Genomic DNA, 23,330 nt, shown 5'->3' with positions numbered 1-23,330 from the left:
CGCAGTCACATTTATCCTCTTAAATCTGCATTGTGTATATTACATATGGGTAAATGTCTATTTTGGCTGTGCACTGTACTATCATTCTTGACGCTGCACAGTAACCCATGGTTAAATTCTATAAATTTATTATCAAAGATGCACAAGGTTGTTAAGTCAGGACAGATCTTGGAAAATAAATATTCTCAAACATATTGCTTAGAGGAGAGGAGCCAGCTTCCATCCGACCCATGCCTTTTAGCAGAGCTGACAACCATTACGTTTATCCCGGAATTATTCTGTTTTTTCCTCCAAATTACTTAATACCAACAACAACAAAAAACACAAAAACTATAGGACCAAAATATGGAAATAACAGCATGAAGAATGGACATTTCTGCATTGAAAGTTTGTCGCGTGTGGTTGTAAGTTTCGTTTTAATGAATTCCTTTTTTTGTTGCTTAAAATTCCTTTTTTTGTTGCCATCATGGTTCCTTTTTGGGGGGGTTGCACAAGGTTGGTAGCTCTGCCTTTAGGTGTAGTTATGGGTCAAGAGCTGAAGTTGGGAATTCAATAAATGTTATGAGATAATTAGGGTTTAATTGTAAAAGTAATGCTCTCCTGTTCTTTGATCCCCTAATACTATGAGAAAAACTATTAAAACAAATTCTAACAGGTATTTTTTTTTAAAACTTGATGTCGATATCATATATCAACTACTACTGCTATAGGTAGTGGATACTACTACCAGTACTACTACAGTAAAACTACCATTAGTATTAGTATTACAGTTTGTATGCAATTGCAATATGTATTGGATCAATTTCTTTTTGAATTTTTCGTAAATCTACTGCGCAAAATTTTTCTTACTCTTCCTTTTTTTCGAAATTCTCCATACTTCTTTTTTTCTTCTTATTTTCATTTTGTTTAAGTGATGTAACTTTAGATCTTGAGTGTATATATTCCCAAAGAAAATAGATTATTTGCAAGAATGAAATAGATCTACTTACTTGTTACTGATACAGAGTTAACAAGCAGTATTGCTGTTCTATGTTACAGGATTATTTTCCTCAGATCAGGAAGGGAAACTTCAGGTTCAATGGAGTTGCTCACGATGAATTGGACTCATTTTTTCACGCCCTTACATGTTTGCAAAGGTCAGTACAGTAAATGTATTTTTTTTAAATCGATAACAGCATGTATACTTTTCATGTGCCTTTATAGAGCCTCTAATATTATAATAAGAAAATATATAATGATGATATATACCACAGCAGGGAGCATGCGATAAAGTGATACTGTGTACCTTAAACAATTACAAATTTCTGGTCTGACAAAACTAAATATTCAGTAACAGCTTTATTGAAGAACAAATCCTACTGTAATGTGCTATCAACCTTAAATTTGTAGATTTGTTGGCATTCCTGGTTTTTCTTTGTGTGTGTTCTTGATATTTTTGTTGCACTGTAGTCTCTTCCTTTTTTTCTTCTTCTTCATTCACTGATCAAAATATTTATTGAGACAGGTAATTTCAATAATACCAATAGTAGTTGATTTTTTATCTCTCATCTTTCAAACAGATAATAAGAAAAAAATCTATTTCCTTTACAGCTTAAATGACTCAGATGGCTGGGACAGCTCAAGTGACTCAAATGATTCGGGCAACTCAAATGACTCAGATGACTCGGGCAACTCAAATGACTCAGATGACTCGGGCAACTCAAATGACTCAGACAACTCGGCTGATTTGGGCAACTCAATTGACTCAGATGACTTGGTTGACTTGGGCAACCCAAACGTTACTCAGTTTCCCAGCATTCCTTACATTCCTTATCAGCCTACATTTACGTCACCTGACCAACCATTAGAAAGCAGTTACCATGGCAACACATACAACACAATAAATGTCTCTTTAGAGCAATCAAGAGCAATGTACCAAGAAACCATGGCAAGCACTAGTCGTGTGAACCCGGTACATGCCAACATCCATCTTACCCCAGACACCCTACCACGGGGGTTACGTGCTAATATTCCTGTCTTGCAAGAGTCTCAGGACAATGTAATTGTGAGGCAACCTTTACAACAGCCATGTACATTGAGGACTCAGTCTGGTATTTGGCCAGTCTATTTGGAGAATAATGCACTACCGTGGAATTCTGGGCCTAGTCAGCCCCAATTTATGCCTTCCAATCTCCAATCAGGCATGTCTGTTGGGTACCACACCCCTGCTTCAAATCAGCCATTCAGTGGTTATAATTGCAGTCCTGAGTATAGAGAGGCTTACTTCAATCCTACCTACCATGCCGTTATGTCAAGTTCTGCTCCATCTCCTAACCCTCCAGTCTCAAGACATGATCAACCTACCATGTCCGCAGGGTATCTTTCACCAACACTGGTTCTTGAGAGCACAGGTGCTACACGTACCATGCCTTGGTCAAGTCAGGATCACTACACTCAATCCTACAATGCCTCTACACCCAGCTCTGCTCCGTTGTGTAACCCTCCAGTCTCTGGATATCATCAGCCTACCATGTCGAGACGGTACATTTCAGATACACCATATCAACCAATGACTGTAGAGCAGGCAGGATCTAGCAGACCACAGTCTAGTCAGGATCACTCCACTACAGGATTCCATTCAGCTACCCAGGATTGTCCAATTGTACAGAAAAGAACCAGTTCTTCACGTAGGCCAGATTCTTCCAGTCAGATATCACATTTAACCAACTTTTCATCTCTGATCCAAAGTACAAGCAGTACCGGTAGTGGTCAAGACTTTCATGTTGGCAATACATCGAACACTATATATCAATTGTCCCAGACAGACAGAAAAGGTAGCAGCAGTCTGAGCAGGCCATACAAGAGGCAAGCTCCTTGTACTCGTTCAAGAGTTCCACAGGAAGGTCCTGAAATTCCAGAGAAGCAATCAAAGTATGAAATCTAGTTTTTATGGTATCGTAGATTAAGACATTATTCCTCTTTTAACACTTCATCTAGAATGTGTGTACGTATTATACAGGGCTCCACACTAACTATTTTGGGGGAAAAGAGGTCCAGATTTAACTTTTACAGTCTGTATGCGTGAGCCCTAAGTAAAAACTTCCTAATTCGGAGGGTCCAGACCTAGATTTTTTTGCCTGTCAATGTGTCCCGGCTAGTTGCTGGTTTTTGGTCCTGGACTCATAGCTATAAATTTGGGGTAAAAGGGGGTCATTTTCGGCAATGTTTGCAAACGTTTGAATATTTGTAAAAAGGAAGTTTTCATCTTTTTCACCTAAATGATGAGTACAGTCCACTATTTGGTGTTAGTATATACATTTCACGAGAAAGGGATCATAATAATGTCACAATGCTCGAAAGCATGTGAATGGCCTATGTAGAAGATGATGCAAAAAATAAGATACGTTTTGTGAATGTGGACTCATATGTGTATGTAGTGAGTACCAAGTATAAGTGTATTGTTGGCTTTTACCATTTTGTTTTAGGAGATTTGCATGCAAGGTATGAAATATCACTCAACTTTCACAAAGTGAGCTATTGTAATGTATCTAATTATCTTATCAAAATGTCACTATATTTGTCAATCTCATTGCACATGTTCAATACAAATATGATTTGAAAATTTGTTACCAGAAATGACCCGGATGTTTAAAGCCATATTGCTCTAGGTATCATGGCAGCGAACTTCAAATAATTCAATATGTTAGTTAAGAACTAACTTTGTCATTGTTATTGCTTGTACATGTGTAAATACATTCACCAGTTCTATATAATAAATCCATTTCGAGAAATATTTTCTAGCATTTTCTTTACATCACTCCAGTGTATATGTAAATATGCTGCTATCATTTTAAGATACATGTCTCTTTTGTCAATGTAACATGCCTGAGGTTTTAATGTAATATTTCATTTGAAATAGATTATTGTTTCTACATAATTAACTACATTCATCAGTACTATGTTATAAATTCAGTTGAGGAACTGTTTTCCAGGATTTTCTGTACATCATTATAGTGTACATGTAAATATGCTGCTATAATTGTACGATGCATGTTTATTCTTTTTGTATTGAGTACTGGATTTCAATAATGTTGATGATACATATACTCCAGGCCTTTCTTTGCATCATTATGATTGTGCAATGGTATGATACATGTATATTTTGAACTTGTGTATGTTTGCCATACTTGCCTTTTATATACGTTTTATATTGTAGTAAGTTTGCATTCCTGATTGGCTTATAAGATGCAACGTAGACAGTACTCTTATGAGCATTCCGTTACCTTGCCTTTTGATCACCATCCTCTTCTGATTAAGTGATGTCACTTTTATAATCCACTCTGATTTTCATAAAAAGCAATGCAGATCGAACTAAACAGGTCTTTCTATGTATAATGGATGATCATGGATTACTGAAATGACGTTTGCAATGCCTTAGATATTTCAACATTTTGATGAACAAAGGAGGCAAAAGATTGTGCTATAGTTGTAGTTTGATGGTGGTGTATTTGTGAGTATCATAATAGCTGAAATGGTGTCATGTGACACTCAACATTTATATTATATTGACTGGGCTTGAAATATTGACCAAGCTAAGATCATATTGCCCCAAGTTCAGTAGGAGGGCAAAATAGTCACAGCGTGGTCAATATTTCTGATGTACCCCGAAAGAAGCCCTGTCAATGTGATTATTATTGCCTATACAAGGCATTTTTTTTACAAATGATATACAACTTTGGTATCAAGCATGATTTTTACTCGCGTCTGTTTGCCGGTCCCTCTGATTTCAGGTTATTCAGGCAGGTATGTAATTGTGACATCAATTGTTACCGCTCAAACACTTTAAATCCTACACAATACTGTGCGTATGCACTTTAATAAAAGCGCACTGACAAGAATGGAATATGTCAGAATATTGCCCTTTAATTTAGTATAGTGGTCTACGGAGAAAACCCGGAAGACATAGATTTCATACATGTATCTAAATTATCAATCAATTAAGCCACAAAATATGTACTGGATTGTCTAAACACAATATGATCTAGCCACACTATATCAATAGCACTGAATGTAATATAAAACAATGTTGTTAGATAAGTAATAACATGCATCAATAACTAGGTTAGTAACTACTATAAATAATTATACCAAAGATGATAATAATGATAATACATGTAGTAATGATAAAGCTCATGTTGTTGATAACCTTTCTAATGGAATTGATTGTAAGGATGAAATACACGGTAACTCAAGTACTTTGTATATTATGTATGTATTTTGTTTCATCATGTGTATGTTTATATTGTATTACTTGTACCAACCAGTGGAAATCAAATTTCCTGATATGGACAGTAAATTATATACTTATACTTGTATTTATGTCATAAGAAGTCATGATTCTAAGTTGAATAGAAAAAGAAAGATTTATATATACCTTCTGTATCTCTTTGTCCCATGTGAAATCTAGGAGAGACATGGGAAAACGAAGAGAGAGAGAGTAGGGTGGAGAGAGAAAAGGGGACTAGGGAGGAAGAGAGAGGGAGAGAGATAGGAGAAACAGATACACATTTAAACGTTAAAATGGAGTGAGCTAGAGAAACAATAGAGAGGAGCAAAAAGGGGAGATGCTAATAAAAATAAAATAACAATTTAATAAGTTGAGTGAGAGAGGAGATATTTTTTAAAGGGTGGATTGAGTAGAAAATAGCCAGGCACAGAGCATGGGAAACGGTGATAGCTCGATGACTTTGGAGAAAACACGAAAGAGAGAGAGAGAGAGAGAGAGAGAGGAGAGAAAGGGGAGGGAGACTGAGACAGATTGATGATAGAGATATGAAGACGGATGATGAAGGAAGAGGAGGTGGGGGGGGGGCAAAACAGAGATAGATACCGGGATAAATGAATGGTACGGGGGGGGGGGGTGAGAGAACGAGCACGAGAAAAGGTAATATGGTGATAAAAAGAGATAGAAACATTTATGATTGTAGAGATCGCGAGACTGAGAGAGAAAGGAAGAAGAGAATTAAGAAGATATACCGGGACAAAAATAAACAGAAATATGGAGGAATGGGACATGACCAAGAGAAAGATCGTTCTCGTCAAACTCTCCAGCCATTATCGATTGATATTATGTACCGTACCGCAGTGGCGGATCCAGGGGGGGGGGGCGGGCCCCTCCCCTGGCAAAAATCAGGTTGAAAACCCTTTTTTGGAAAAAAAAAGAAGAAAAGAAGATGGGTCCCCTTCCCTGGCGCTCAATGGGGGGGGGGGGGGGGTGGGGTGGATGTTGAGTTAAACAAAGTAGCTCTGTCCTCCAAATTGAGTAAAAAAACAAAAAAAAAACAAAGACAATTAGTGCTCAATACCCCCCCCCCCCCTCCCCGAGCTAAAAATCTGCCTGCAAGATTTTGAAATTTTCGGGGCAAAAAAAAAATGTTGATGATGAGAGGAATGTGGACGATGTTTATGATGAGAGAGATGGAGATGATGTTGAGAGATGCAGATGATGAGAGGGATGTTGATGAAGAGGCGTGATAGCTCAGTCGGTAGAGCAGTGGTCTCGTAATCCGGTGACCCGGGTTCAAAACCAAGGTGATGCACTAGCGCCCTTTGGTTAGGCATTAATCCTCATTACCAGGTCCCTCGGAGAGGACCTAAAGCCGTGAGGTAAAATAACCACATTCATTCACATTCATTCATTAATATGCAGATGATGAGAGGGATGTTGATGATGTAAGGGATGGAAATAATGAGAGGGATGTTGATGATGCAGATGATGAGAGGAATGGAGACGATGTTAATGAGAGATGCAGATGATGAGAGGGTTGTTGATGATGGGCTTGGGATGGGGGGGGGGGGTATTAGTGGGATTCACACACAGAGAAATTAGTGACTTCTATTTCTGCGATCAGAATCTTACCTTTTATTTTCTGTTTGTGGACAGGACAGAATGTAAATACACAGACCCTGTTTGGGCAGTAAAACTTGTTTTAAAGGCACTTTGGTTTTTTTTTTCAGGGTAGTTTTATACCTCCTTCCTGATATACAATGTTTATAAATTGTATATTTAACAACCAAAGTTCTTCCGGCTTCTGACAAAATTTAGGGCCTAAGGGGGGAATGTTACCGCAATTCTTAGGGGGCATCTGACACCCCATCCCGACGGAAATTGTAAGTTGTGTGTGTTGTGTAATATCCAGTCATAATATATTACTCCCTACTAAATCAATATTGCCAGGGCAGAGGTTCAGGTCATCAGCAAACAGCAGCTACTGCCGCTGAAGACATTAACATCAGCAAAGGTGGAACCAAACTGCTACAGGTGGAAAGGTTTACCTGGGAAGTATCATCACTCAATCAGGAAAATGTATAGAGGACATACAGAATTGAATTGGAAAAGCCCTGGGTAATGTTCAAAATTGTCACAGCATTTGACAGCCAAAGACATTAGATGGGTTACAACGCTTGAGCTATCATCCTGTCCATCCTTATGTACGGGATCAGAAACGTGTACACTGAAAAGGAAAGATGAGAACAGTTCCTTACCTTTGAAATTATTTGCCTTCGATTTTTTTTGGGGTGTAACCAGACAACATGAAATACGAAATACAACAATTCGGGAGACCCTAGGACTGGATAAAACCATTCTGGGACAGAATAGCACCAACAACAACAAACGGCTGCGATTCTTTGGCCACGTTACCAATGATGAGACCATCACGCTACCCAAAGATACTCCTGACTTCTAATATTCATGGTGATAGACCCCGGGGCAGATCAGCCTATAAATGGTTAGATTGTGTAAAGGCTGATTGTGCTACCATATATGTCTATGATCCCTTACAAAAGCGACATACAGCCTTTTCAAACCCGGGTAAAATTCTTTGAAGCTGATTAGTTTAAAGCGCTTTAAACTAATCAGCTTTACATACGCCAGAACATCACAAGATAGGAAGATCTGACTAGAGGTCATGAAGCAGAAGCCATCACACATCCCTCAGATGGTGTGGAAGGCTTAGGTCAAGGTAGGTCAATTGAATTGAATTGAATTGAACTGAATTGGTTTATTAGAAAACAACAAAGTGACATGCAGCTCGAGGCTGATTTTGTCTGTTTTTACAAAGTAATCAGATATTTATATCATAAATCAGGACCAGGATGTAAACCAGTCCTTGTTATCCTGATGAAATATGTTCAAATAAATAAATAAATAAATAAATAAATAATAAATAATAAAAACATCAAATTACAAAAGAAATATGACAAAAACAACAATGGTAACATTACACAGCAATATTATAAAAGATTCAGAAAAAAAATCATTAAAAACAGTCCTCTGGGCCCAGTTTTCATTAAACTTGTTATCAATGACAGGCGCCAAATGGTTAGAATTTTTTTTTTCACAGGCAATCATATGCAAGGATTTCAGTATTATTTCAGATATTCTACCTTGTCACTCATAATACGTGTTATAAACCAGGGTCCGAATGTAAGCCTGCTTTTATTCACATTCATATCATTTTATTCATGAAGTGCACCGGTGCCTATCAATTGTCATATTTGTTTCTCTTCTTCCTAGCTATACTTTTGTATTGTATGCATGTTGCTATGGCAATTACAAATATACAAACAGACGCCATCTTGATTGCATCTGACGCACACATTACGGTTAGATATTGATGGATTGTTCTTCTTCGTACACCGTTTTAATTATCGAAGGAGTGTCTACGTGGTGTGTGAACGTACATTACAAAGGTTAGAATAGCAGCTTATACGTGAATATTGGGTGATATATACTGTGTGTTGCTTTGATGGAATATGAATAATGAGGAATTTTAAACTAGGAAGTAGGATAAGAATGTAAGAGGAGAAACGATTGTATATTGCTAGACTATGTAGTACGGGATATATTTTCATGTAAGTGAGAGGACGTGCAAGAGGCAAATAGCAGAAAATTCATTTTAAGGAAAGAATGTCGAAAACAATCATAATTGTTAGAACAAAAAGTAATTTCTATCCAGAACGAAACAGAAATACAACGCCAGAGAAATATATTGATTTTTTAAATACTGCTAGTGAGAATTTTAATATGAACCAACATAGAAATTGCTTGTCTAATGAAGAATCGTCTGCGCTGAAAGGTTTGAAGAAACCTAACCCCGAGAAATAAGTTTACTTGTTCTGAGAGATTTATTATATTCTTGTCCATTAATCTACAAGATTCCCCACCTAGGTGAGGTAAATGGGTACCTGGCAGGAATTAATTCCTTGAAATGCTAGAGCGCCGTAATGGCAGCCATGCTAAAGCCGGGGTAATAATTTCCAAAGCGTTTTGGAAGCGCATAGAGAGGTTATAATGTGATATGCGCTACGTGTATATACAAGAACCGAATATTATTATTATGAAGCGAGAATAATATATACAGCTTCTCAGCACGACATGAGCATCGCCATTTTCTTGATAATGTGACGTACTATGTGAAGTCGTATATTAAGTAAATGTATTCAAATATATTAATGCTTCCTCCCTGGGTGTGTCCGTGTGTGGTGGTGAAGCATTTCATTCACCTGCTAATATCCTTTGTACTACAATCGCCAGAACACAAATTGCATGAATTAGTGGGTGCTCTTCAGTGTGTGCGGGCACTGCACTGAATCCAATGACCGGGGTAATAGGATATTTGTAGAGCGCTTAGAGACTGTATGAAGCGCTATATAAAAGCTAAATATTATTATTATTGTCGTGAATGAAATAGATATTTCAACTGCTATATTTTAGTATTTTTAAATGATATAGTTACAATTGTTCCCCTGTTATATATTTTTTCCCCAAATATAATTTCTATCTTGTCAGCTATATGATCTTTTCTCATTGAAAATCAAAGTTTTGTTATCGATTTGAAAAGTCTTTCCAACTATAAAGCTTGGTGCATTATACAATTACAACTTCACCCGGAAATTACTTATAAGTCACATTTCAAGAAAATGGCTACGCCTATGTCATGCTCATGCCAAGAATATCTTCATTTATCTTGTACATTTTCGTAAGGAATGTTTTACATCAAGGGGCAAGTAAACATCTCATTTTTCAGAATACCTACATGCACTTATTCTATGGGGTGAGATTTCCTCTAAAGTAATTTGCGATATTTTGCAAATCTACATACTGATATTTCATTTAAAATGGATGTGTCGGGCGAGACGATACCGTTCCTGGATATAAATGTAATGAACATTAATGGAAGATTGGAAACGGATATACAAGTAACTGACACTCATCGGTATTTGCACTTTGACTCCTGTTATCCACGCCATATACGTACAAAAATGAATATACCATCTGGTCTGGCAAGAAGAATTTGTGCAATTTATACACTGTTGGTCATAATGGTGGAATAATTATTTTTACCCCAATTTATTGAATGATTTTGACGATGATTTATTCCTAATAGATCTAGATAATAGTATACGTTTTCAGATTTTATTGAATGACAATTGGGGAGTGTTTGTTTTGTGTGACTGTTAAAGCATGTGTGTGCTACTATGCTAATCAACTAGGGGACCTACGTCCTTAAGTCATAACTGACAGTATTGGGGATTAATGCCTTATAAAAGGGCACTAATATAGCACATCGACACGGTTTTGATCCTGGGGGCTCACAGTAACGAGGCCATTTCTTAGCCAATGAATCATGACTGTACGCAGCGGGCGCTAGGGTACTATCATATAATAGGAATATATCATATTGAGATTTTGACTGTACTTCTACCACCCACTTAGCTGATAGGCCATGCTATTCTTTAAATGATGATGACCTTTTTGATTTATTTAACCCTTCATTAACATATCACTCGAATGATTATTCTTAAACTAATGTAGCGTATAACCATTTTGTAACAAATAATATTAACTTATCAACAGAAATTTTACATTTTTACCCTGAACATGACCAAATTCAAAGCCCTTCATCTGAACATGTAACCGAGTCCAAATTTAAAAACCTCGTTAAGAAATTTGCTAATGACAAATTTTCTCTATTGCACTTAAACATTAGAAGCTTAAATAAACATTTTGAAGAACTTTTATTATTATTAGATAGCCCATCCAAACAGTCATTTTCCATAATAGGATGGAAACTTGGTTATCCAGTGAATCAAACCTACCATTTGCATTAGATGGTTATAATCTTGTTGTCAATAATATAAAAAAACAGACCCGGCGGAGGTGTTGCATTTTTCGTTTGACATAAGTACGACTATTCAAATCATAATGAAATTAATGCGATGAACGAAACTGAGTCTCTTTTTATCGAAATCGATGTTCCGGATACTAAAAATATAATCATGGACATTGTGTATATACCTCCAAGTTCTAATTCAAATGATTTCGTAGTTTACTTTACAGATTTACTAATGAATCCACTTTTTTGTAAACAAAGACCTTTTCATAATGGGTGATTTTAATATTGATATTTTAAAGCATAATAACAACAATATATCCCATGAATTTCTTGAAATATTTTTTGACTGCCTCATCCTTGCCTTTGATATCGAAACCAACTCACATGGCAAATCATTCCGCTACCCTTATTGATAATGATTTTTGCAATACTCTTCCAACCCCAGACTCTTCTGTAATTTTATCCAATATAACTGATCTTTTTACGATTATGTCACATTTAGCCCTCAGGCACTTATTAAATAATCTTCACAGACCATCACGACGGAGACCTACCCATGAAAACATTGCCATTCTTGGCGTTTCTTTATACTCTGCTGACTGGTCGTGTGTTTACGACATTTATGACGTAAATTTATCTTTTAACAATTTCCTTAACATATTCCATAATCAATTAGATAAATCACATTCCTAAAGTTAAAGACAAAGGAACTACCTACGAAAAATCACCGAGATTTCCATGGATTTCTAAATCACTTTACGTTCAAATAACAGAAAAACAACCTTTAATATCGATTTAAAATAGGCACTGAACAAGCAAAGGCTAGATACACCAGATATAAAATATTTTAGCTAAAGCTCTTCACCAAGCGGAGGAATTCAATAATGATAATAATTTTGCGTGGTGAAAGAAACTCGGGCGCGTTGATTGACAACTACAAAAAACAAAATCACAAAATCATTGTTTTATGTCCAAAACCTTAAGCTATTTCAGCCTGGTTTGAGATATAGTGAATTGAAACTCTCAAGGATCTTTATTCCACCCACTTTATGTACTTAATTTAAATATTTCTGAAAATTGTTTTCAGGTAATTTTGCCTATGTCTTCACCATTTTTCGGAGAACTACACTTCTGTAAAAGAAGGACATCTTACACCATGGATGGATTCTGCCTTCTCTATCTGCTCCTGATCCTCTTGATGAGATGTGGTGACGTCGAAACCAATCCAGGTCCTAACACTGCAGAAAGGTATGCATATTCGGTTTCGAATAAACGGTCGGGTCATCACGTTCGGTCGGATGGTTGCGTTACATGACCTTTCGTGAAACAAAACATGTAGAGATGCACGTTCAGGAGGCGATCTTTCACAGATTCGCCGTAGGGTTTTCACAAAGTGTCGGTTAAATTGGATCGAACGTTCGTAGATAAGAGGGGTTTATTTCACAAACATTAGCCTCCGACATGTTTGTGAATAAAAGGGGCATGTTTTCACAAAAGGTCTGGTAACTCCACCACCGAACCCGACGCGATGACCCGAACATTTAAAGTAAGCCGATTACATAGACTGTGATTGATACATATACTAATTATGATGATGATGATGATGATGATGATAATCATAATTATCATCACCATAAATTCTAGTAATAATAAAAATGTAAACATTATCATTATTATTATTTAAAAAGGTAGTAATTCCTTTTCTTCTTTAATATATTATATTATTATTATCACCATCATTATTGTATAACTAATATCCTTTCGTTCCCACTTAATTTATTATTCATTTTACAGTACTGTCACTGAAATGGAGTTCCTGAAGCTGGCCCGGGATATCCCTTCATCTTACTACGAGGATGTAGGGATATCTCTAGGGATCCCCTATGCTCAGCTACAGACAATCCTAAGTGAAAAGTTGAAGAACTTCAAAAGTGCTTTAATGGATGTCTTTATGAAATGGAATGTCAGGCAGCAACCTACATACTCAAACAAACGACAGCTTTTGGCAGACAAATTCCGAGAGATGGGCTTGGGTGGCCTATCAGACAGATTACTCAATGAACCTCCAATTTCAAACAGCACAGGTAAACAAATACTAATTCTTGCTACACCAGAAGACATGAACAAATGTATACTATAGAGATAGTGAGTGCTCTATGTTCTATACATTTGCCCCAATTTACAAAAGTGTCAAATTTGATCAGGTCCGTGCATGTTTTTTTTATAATTTACTAATTAAACTTTGTTAATCCTAGGTATTTTCTGGACACCAATAACAAGTACTTTGAGCAACGGCATTCAATGTATGTCAGCTTTCTTTACATGCACATGTTCTACGAAAAATTAAATCCTTTGCGTCTATGCATCCGCCCACCAGAGGTGGTGCTGCAGAAAATAGATATGTTTTAGGGTTGTAACTTGTATATCAATTCGTCCTGCTTTTTTCTATTGCGATATCTCAAGAACCACTTGAGGTATGAACTTCATACTTGGTGATAGTATGAATCACCATAGGAAGATAATTTTGATTGGGTGTAAGTGCAGTGGGTCATATAGGTAAATTTGTGAAATTACAGGTTTTAGCCACATGAAATGCCAAGAACCACTTGAGCTATGAACTTCAAACTTGATATTATCATGCATCACCAAAGTGATATGAAGTGATTAGATTTTGGGATAAGTAGGTCAAAAGCCAAGTGCCATGAGGGTCAAAATAATTAATATTTAGGGTTTTAGCCCCATTATTGAAATGTCTCAAAAACGGTTTGAACCATGAATTTCAAACTTCTTGTTGATATGTATCCCCATATTGAGACAATCTAATGATGTTTTGGGTTAAGAGGTTCAAAGGTCAGCAAAATGAAACAATTATACCTTAAAGGTATAGACCAGTTTTGGTAAAACTGTGGTTCAAGAGTTTTGGGTGCAAAATATCCATTCAATATTGTTTAAATATTGCCTTCAGAGGTTTAGATGGCAATACTTCAACCTTAATTCGCAAAAAAGCAGAAATATATGCCCAAATGTTCAATGTTGAAGTGCATTCGCGATATCTATCCATGCCGGATCGATTGATAACTTACCAAATATATTAATTATAGGCGGTTTCCCGGCAAAATTTGTATCATCACGTATTAGTCAAAACATTCTTTCACATGATTTGTAATAAGAGCTTCCATTTCATGTTTTGAGAGGGGGGGGGCGTTTCCAAAACTGGTCTATATTTTTAAGCTATTTTAGCTGAATATATATATTTTTTTTAATACATATGGTATGGTCACCATAGGGATACAAGTGATCAGATGTTGGATTGTAAGGTCAAAGGTCAGAGGTTGTAAAGATCAATCAACATGTATATATCTGTCTATAGTTCTCATTGTGATATTTAAAGATTGATTCAAGTTATTATATTAATTGAATTGAGGCAGAGGCATAATGCAGTCATATCTGTCTCCTACTATTTATGCCATCGCCACAAAGTAGCCAGAGGCATTATGTTTTCTGGTTGTCCGTCCGTACGTCCTGTTCTCGTGACCGCGTTATCTCAAGAACCGATTGATGGATTACCGCCAAACTTGGTTCATGTATGTATCGTGCAGAGCCAATGAATTGAATATGAAATATAGCTTGTAATCATGATATTCTGAGAACCTGTAAATGGATTACAATCAAACTTGAATTTTAAAAATTGCTTCTGTTTTGGTTTGTAAAACCGCTCTATGGTGAAGGCATCATTATCGACTGCGTGCAGTCAAAAATCCATCTAATTCTCAAAATATAATGTGTGATTGTCAGGGAAACTTGTAGAGGTGTCGTGTTCGAGTGGATACGTCGCCGGACTGTCGATCGCAAGGTCCGCGGTTCGAGTCCCGCCGCGGCACTAATGTCCTTTGGCAAGACATTGATCTACATTTGCCACACTCAACCCAGGTGATGTAAATGGGTACCTGGCAGGAATTAATTCCTTGAAATGCTGGAGCGCTGTATAAACGGCTGCTAGGCTAAAGCCAGGGTAATAATAAATGTGCCTCAGAATATAATTATCTAGATAGATGGCCATATCGAAATGCCTACTATTATTATTATTAAACTCTGCAGTGCTGAAATGTCCTTGGAAAAAATGATTCCAGTGATATTCCTCTACAAATACATGTACATGTATACACAAATTACTTAGATTTTAAATGCCCTTAAAATTGAATGAAGTCATATAAATTCAGACAACATGTAGGACTTTGTGTCTTTGAGTACATGTACCTAGCTGTATGTCACACTATTTGTAACATCAGGCCTTTATAATCCTTTCAGATGTATCAAAATATGTTTACGTGTAATCATGTGAATATGTATTATCTATGCATTTTTAGAAGGGCCATCAAGACTGCTCGAATCACAGACCAAACCTACAGCTGAATCTCAGACTAAACCACTTTCTCCTGAACTGGTTGAGCGGTGTGCAAATGAATTCAAGTTCAAGTACAGGTCAACTCTCTGTAAGATCAGAGCTGATCCTCTCAATCCTGCTTCCGCTGTGCAGTTTGACGACATGTATACTAATCTGTTCTTACAAGAAGAACATGGGACAGCGAAGCGAATGCTAGATTACAATGATATCCTTGATCTCAAAGTCAATGGAGAGTTCCCCAAGCGGATCATGGTTCAGGGAGAGGCAGGGGCTGGAAAAACTACATTTTGTGCTAAGATTGCCTGGGACTGGATTGAAGGGAGGCAATTCAGTCACTTTGTGTGGGTATTGATTGTTCCTCTACGTGAATTTAAGCAACACACTATTGGCGAGATTGCAAAGTGTTATCTGACCAAAAACAATCCAGCAACGGTTTCACAGATTACTGAGTATATCCGGTCAAATCCTGACAAGGTATTCATCGCATTCGATGGGCTAGACGAAGTCAGTGGTAACATCTCAGAGCCAAGTTTCACCTCATCAGAGGCATGTGGAAGCTCATCTGAGACTGGTGATATTGGACTTGGAGATATTATTCGTTCAGATCAACTTGCCTCTTGCCCAGTCTTGATGACCACTCGCCCATGGAGAGCAGTAGAGATTAGATCAGATGGTGATCTAATGAAATTCTACACATTCATTCATGTTGAGGGTTTCAGCAGAGAGAATTTGTCAGTTTACATTCACAAATACTTTCCAGAGAATGATGATAAAGCAAATCAGCTTATCCAGCTCACCAGTGAGAATAATGTCATATCTGAAAGCATGGCCCACTATCCTATATATGTAGCCATGTTGTGCCTTATGTGGAAAGAACTTGACGATCAAAAACTAAAAGAAATGAAATCATTGAAAACGTTTTCTCAAATATTCAAAACAATGATTGCCTTTCTCAAAGAACATTATGCTCAGAAAGCGGTAAAGAACGTAGGCAGCCCTTCACTTCATGCCTATTTGAACAAAATTGATGAGCTCCTCGGACCGATTGCCAAACTGGCCTTCAATGGTCTGCTAGAAAATACATTGGTTTTTGGTGAAGATGATTTCCAAATATGCACAGAATCCAAAGACACTGCATGTAGGGTCGGGATTTTGTCTCAGGAGGACAGAATTACCTCTAGCATGGACATACATACGGGGAATTCTCATGTGCAATTGCCAGTCTTCTTCCCACACAAACTGTTCCAGGAGTACATGGCTGGATTCCATCTTGCTTCCCTATATGAATCAGATCGTAATGAATTCAACAGGCTGATTGAGGAAGTAGTGCTGTCAAGGAAAAAGGAGTTTAGGTTTCTCTTGTACTTCACTGTGTCACAGAACAAAAGTATTGCAACCCATGTAATGAAGTCTATGCTACAGGATGAATACATGCACAGAGGGGCTTCAAAGAGACAGATAGATTTCATTGTTGATGTAGCCTTTGAGAGTCAGGACCCAGATGTAGCAGCCTTGGTGAAGGACGGGGTTTCAGAGAAGCTGGTCATATACTGGTTCATGAAAGCACACACTGTAGCTGGTTATGCATTCATTGAACCACATGTGGTAAGTTTAATCATAGTGATAAACAAAAATTATGACTCCATTTTTGTACAAGTTCTTATTTTTTTATATTGTTTGCGATTGTTTTTACAGTACAACAGTATAATTATGGAAGGGTGCATCTCGTCTAGCACATGTGCTACTATATATCAGTGGTGGATCCAGGGGTGGGGCAAAACGGCCGCCCCCCCCCCCCCCCCTATTGGCGGCGCCAAAAAATTGAGAAGGAAAAAAAAAGGAAGAAAAGCAGAGAAAAAAGAAGAAAAAAGGAAAAGGGAAAAGGAAGAAGAAGAAAAAAAGAAAGGAGAAGAATAAAGGAAAAAAAAGAGAGATAAGAAAAAAGAAAAAAGTAAGAGAGAGAAAAGCCGGGGAGAAAGAAAGCCAACGAAATGGCACTAAGTGACAGTAACGACAAATAAGGGAAAAACTAGGGGGGGGGTGCGCGTGTGTGAAATGCGGGTGCATTGAGGAGGGAGGGGTGACTGACCGTATTCTAATTTTTAGGTTATGTAAAGATAAGTCGGAATTATGCTTATTTTCATGCTTGTTTATGTTAAGCTATAGTGCATGAAAAGGTTAGTGTAGAGACAATTCGCCGCCCGGCCCCTCCAAAGAGCGGCATAATGGTAATCTAGAAATTGTGGGGTCATTCTCGAAGGCTTGGGAGTCGTTATTGAAGACGGGGCCGGCCATACTCAAATGGCAGTGGCGGGAAAGATGGATAAGGGAATAAGGAGGAAGGGGTGCACATGACATTGTGAACTGCAAGCGTATTGTATGTGCCCTTTTTTAGGTACGAGAAGTGCCTCTTGTCACTTAGATTAGTGCCCCCTTCACCTCTGATAATTGCCCTATTCAAATCGGCGAAGTGCCTCTTCCCTTTGTAATAAGTGCCTCTTCCCCTATTCATAACTACCCCTTTTTAACTCGGATAAGCGCACCTTATATTTTCACATGTGCCCCACTTCCTTTCTAATAAGTGCCCCCTTTCCCAATGATAAATTCCCCATTAAAAAAGAGCCCCTTCCCCTTCTTATAAGTGCCCCTTCTCTGGTAAATGATCCTTCTCAGGTACGAGAAGTTACTTCTTTTCACTTCAGACAAGTGCCCCCTTAACCTCCGATAAATGCCCCTTTACAATCTGAACGGTGCCCATTATCTTTCAAGGTATGCAGTTTACGTTTATACTGCAATTAATGTTTATATTGTTCCGTTCCCAATGTAACAATCATTTTCAGAATGTTATTATGTTTGTGAAGATGTACATTCGATATTATTGTATTATGTATTTCTTCTTGTATTATGTATATGTATGTACAAGGACTGTAAAAACCAGTCAAAAAAGAATTTCCTAAAAAAAAGGGACAATAAATTTCAATTCAATTCAACTAACGGACATTTTCCTTTATTATAAGTGGCCCTTTCATTCACATAAGTGCCCCTTTAATTTCATATTTGGTCATTGCCCCTTTTCAGATGCTATAAGTGGCTCTTTCCACCCTGATAATTTCCCTTATAACAATGACACGTGCCCCTTTTCCTTTCTAATAATGGCCCTATCACTCTTTATAAGATGTAATTTTTCGCACTGCGATCTCACAAATATTAACATTTTCTTCACTCGCTCGCAATTTTTGTCCAGACCATCACACCCAACTGCAAAGCATGATGCTTAAGCAATATCTTGCACGGTGTATTAAGAGAAACAAATATTGAAATCATCCCTGATAATGTAAATCACAATGTAGGGGTATATACCAATGTCTAAAAGATTTTATATTTTTGCTTTGAGATTCCTCTTTGTAGGTGCCCTTTTTTTCTGCAGAAAGTGCCCTTTTTTCTTGGTGCCCCCCCCCCCTTGAAAGTCGCTCGGCTGCCCCTCCATTCATGAATATAAACATGAAATGATATAAGGAAATTGTTTGACAAATTTTGACAGTCATAAAAAACATACATAGTTCCACAGGAGGTTAATTGTTCTTCAATTCCCCCCAAATTGAGGTTTTCATTGCAATTATGGTTGTAGCAAATACCTCAGCACGTTGGTACTTTTTAAGCGAACGAGAGTGATAAAGTCATTCATGAATATAGATATGTAAAGCTAATTATAAAGAAAGTGTTTAATATATTTTGACAGCCAGGGAACACATAATAGTATCACATGAGTTTAATTGTTCTGGAATTCAAAATAGTTTTCATTGCAATCATGGCTGTAGCACGAGCTGTTTCTACATTTACACTACAAGGATTCAAATTTCATTTCATAACACCTGCAATAAATGCTGAATGGGGTTGGAGCCTTTCTTTCCTTGAAAATTTAAAAATGACCAATATTCGGGCATCTCGATGCCCGAATATTTTGATAAATAACACTTTCACAACATACTTATGCTCAAATTTTTGCTCGCTCGCTCGCTAAATTGTGAAACCAGAAAATTGGTATTCGGGCAAGAGGGCAAGAGGCTTCACTCCCCTGATGATAACGTCAACAATTTTGCTCGCGCGCGAGCATAACTTACAAACGGAATATGTTGATATCGGACAAGAGACGCGACGTGAGCATGCCTCCCCCCCCCCCCCCCCTCCAAAATTGTGCCCACTTGTAGGTAACGATACGGTGCTTCTAATATGACTTTGTCGGTATTGGTATGTTCACATTTTATTCATATTCGATTCGATTCATATTTATTTTATTCCCAAAAGAAAGCAACAACAACAAAAATGTTCCTTTCCCCCCCCCAGCCAATTTCCGGGGCCAAAAAAAAAAGATTTGCTCATCTGGATTTCACCTAGGGCCCAAAATCAGGCACCTGGATACTCATCTGACGGTAATTTAAAGCCTAAAACCCCTGAGCTCCTGGGGGCGGCTCACAACAATTAGCGACCTACCAGTGCCACAAATAAGGTATAAAAATATGCTCATCTGACGACAATTTAATGTATAAAACTCCTGAGCTTCTGGGGGCTCCGCCCCCTGGAACCAACAACAATTTGTGTGCTGCCAGTGTCACAAATAAGGTATAAAAATATGCTCATCTGACCGTAATGTATTGCCCAAAAACCCCGAGCTTCTGGGGGCTATGCCCCCCTGGACTTCACCCAGGGCACAAAGTCAGGCACCTGGATGCTCATGACGGTAGTTTAATGCCTGAAACCCCTGAGATTCCGGGGGCTTTGCCCCTTGGATTTCACCTATGACCCATGGTCAGGCCTGATTTTCATCGGATGCATCCGGACGCATTCGATGAAACTGCCAGTATGAATGCTACAGAGGAGAAAAAGGCGATTAAATAGCCGATGAAAAGAGGAGAAATAGGCGATTAAATTCTCATTCTATTGGTGTGACACCGATGAAACAGCCACCGTGAAAGCGTTCGGGAGAAAACAGCCAGTACGCGCGCTTTATCGTAACCAGCTGTGTTTGTTGACTTATGGCTGAACATGCTGCATGCTAGCTAGATGGAGCGCGGGCTTAATAATTACACAATAATTCTTCACTTCCGGCAAGGGCTCGCCACAGCCAGTGAATTTCAACGGCAGTATGAAAGCGACAGGGAGAAAACAGCGGTTTCACCTTTGTTTACATAAGGAAAATTCAATCGGTATTTTCATCGGTGTGACTCCGATAGAAGCCAGTTTGAAAGCAGTATAGAAAATTGAGCACATGTTAAAGTTGTTTAGGAATTTTGTTGAAATGTATTGTTATCGAGAGCAATTTTTCGCAAAGTCGGTTAGTGGTAGGATGCATTTTTTTTTAATGTTTGTTGATGCTGAAGAGGGTAAATCTTGAAGTATCTAAATCCAGAAAAGGATTACGCCAGGCATGATGGTGCTATGGCCACATAAACACATCTATTTTCAGAACTTTAGAGGGCAGGCGCGGATCCAGGATTTCTTAGGGGGGGGGGGGCAAATGTGAAAGTATGCGAGCCCAATATTGGTACGTAATGGTGATGAGCACAGACGTAATGGGGGGGGGGGGAGGTGGGTGCAGGGAGTGGCGAGTTTCCCCCCTCCCTCCTTCCGCGAAGTTCGGAAGCTTTGACGTTTCATCAAATTATTAGGGAAAGAAGACGATTCGTATTACTATTCTCGACTCTTATTCCTTGTCTGAATTCAGTCCCCCCCCCCCCTCCTGCGCGAAGCGCGGAAGCTTTTAAGTTTCATTAAATCATTAGAGAAAGAAGGCGATTCGTTGTACCGTTCTCGACTCTTAATCCTTGTCTAAATTTAGTTTCCCCACTCCCGCGCGAAGCGCCGAAGCTTTTACATTTCATTGAATCATTAGAAAAAAGAAGACGATTCCGGCGTTGTATCGTTCTCGACTCTTAATCCTCTTCTGATTCAGTTCCCCTCCCCACCCCCCTCCCGCACGAAGCGCGGAAGCTTTGGCGTTTTATAAAATTATTAGAGAAAGAAGACGATTCGCTGTACCGTTATCGACTCTAAATTCTTTGTTCGAATTTCAAAAATGTTCTTTGTTTGCTCCTTTTTTCTTCCTACGTTCTCCTCCTTTTCTTCCCTCTCTTTTTCGGGCCGGTATTTTGTGTGGGACCGCCCCCCCTCCCCCCCCCCCTGGCTACGCGCCTGCGGTCAGATGAACATATTTTGATGCCTTGCCCGCCCCCGAAAGTTCAGGGATTTTAGGCATTTATTTACGGAAATATGAGTATCAAGGGGCAATCTTAGGGCCCTTCGTTGGGTCCCGGGGGCAGAGCTCCCGGAAGCTCAGGGGTTTTAAGCGTTCAATTACGGCCAGATGAGCATTTTTTGATACCTCATTATTTTGTGACACTGCCAGGACACTATTTTGCGTGGGTTCCAGGGGGCGGAGCCCGCAGAACTCAGGGGTTTTAGGCATTAAACTACCGTCAGATGAGCATTTAATGGCCCGCCTTAGGGCCCTAGGTGGAATCCATGGGGGCAGAGACCCCGGAAGCTTAGGGGTTTTAGGATTTAATCACGGTCAGATGGGCATATTTTTATTCCTCATTAGTTTGTGACACACTGTCAGTTATTAAACTATCCTTGCTCTCTTTCTTTCTATTCCTATTTAAAATACTTTTTCAAAAAAAAGTGTGTGGGGGGTGTTATTTAGGGTACGCATAGGCGTGTTCCCGGCATCCCCCCCCCCCCCCTTTCAGCGATAGGCCGGTGTGTAAAGTCAATACGGGTAGATCTTTTTTCTTTGTTATACGAGCCTTTTCAGCACCCCACTCTCCTTTCAGCAAAAGTCCGGTGTGTAAAGTCAATACGGGCAGATCTTTTTCTTTGAGATTTTGGGAACACGTATGCGGTCCCTCCGTTCCCGGAGAGGGAGTTGGAGATAGATGGGCTGAAAGGATGGCTGACAGAAAGTAGGCATGAAAACGGACCCGAAACAGTCGAAATGGCGCCTGGACTGTCTGTTCAGTGCACACGATGGGATGGTAAAGAATATGCATACAAACTCTGAATAGAATTGGGATAGAGAAAGCGACCTGATTAGGCATGTCGAGCACTGCGTGCAAAACGAATCTGCATATATACATATTGCATCTAGATACTTTTCAGATAAGATAAATTTGGGGAATATCTCTTGCCTAATTGAAATCCAAATGTTTGGTTTATAAATGTTCAACAGGGTATAAAGGAATTTGTATGTTATTCTTGGCCCTGTGCGAAATTGGTGTTATTGATGAGTTATTTCTGTTGTTGCAAAGGTGAGGATATGTTACGAAATGTTGTGGCAATAGTTCTTCAGCCTGTAACCTCAAAGTCTCCTTTCCCCTCTTTACTCTTTGTAGTTCTAACAGCACATCTAGGGCGAACGTTCCCATCTGTAATCACTTTGTCATTTTTTTCAGGTTGAACTCGATATTAGGAAAGATTGTGGACCTTCTATGTCACTTGATGTAGCAGAGATAATATGCTCCACGCCATCATTGAGGGAAGTTTCTCTTCATCAACGTGCACACCATCATCGCTTGTTTGCATCACTGGCAAGGAAAGGAGAAAAATCAAAGGTGAGCAGTTTATCGGCAATTGTGATATACATGTATGTGTAAGTGTTTAATTTAATTCCATTCCAATACCATCTCTACCTCTTTCCTTTTCTTTTATATATTTACTTTTCTGTAATTCCTTTAAATGTCTCATACCGTGCGTCCCAAAAAAATACTATA

The 23,330-nt window shown here is 38.5% G+C and overlaps 1 protein-coding gene across 1 annotated transcript in view; it reads left to right on the top strand.

Annotated features, from left to right (window-relative positions):
- The window catches only part of LOC105440344, a 90,001-nt gene extending 67,043 nt beyond the window's left edge, over positions 1 to 22,958 (top strand). Inside the window, exons 36-42 of the mRNA XM_030978744.1 lie at positions 1,039 to 1,136; positions 1,591 to 2,641; positions 12,247 to 12,407; positions 12,954 to 13,243; positions 15,527 to 16,423; positions 16,856 to 17,169; positions 22,953 to 22,958. Of these exons, the coding sequence (XP_030834604.1) occupies positions 1,039 to 1,136; positions 1,591 to 2,641; positions 12,247 to 12,407; positions 12,954 to 13,243; positions 15,527 to 16,423; positions 16,856 to 17,169; positions 22,953 to 22,958 (2,817 nt within the window). The remainder of the gene's footprint in view (positions 1 to 1,038; positions 1,137 to 1,590; positions 2,642 to 12,246; positions 12,408 to 12,953; positions 13,244 to 15,526; positions 16,424 to 16,855; positions 17,170 to 22,952) is intronic.
- The last annotated feature ends 372 nt before the right edge of the window (positions 22,959 to 23,330 follow it).

Source organism: Strongylocentrotus purpuratus, unplaced genomic scaffold, assembly GCF_000002235.5.
Source record: "Strongylocentrotus purpuratus isolate Spur 01 unplaced genomic scaffold, Spur_5.0 spur5_scaffold_1, whole genome shotgun sequence".
Lineage (NCBI taxonomy): Eukaryota > Metazoa > Echinodermata > Echinoidea > Camarodonta > Strongylocentrotidae > Strongylocentrotus > Strongylocentrotus purpuratus.
Note: the sequence above shows the minus strand (reverse complement) of the source record. Positions and strands in the feature narration are given on the sequence as shown.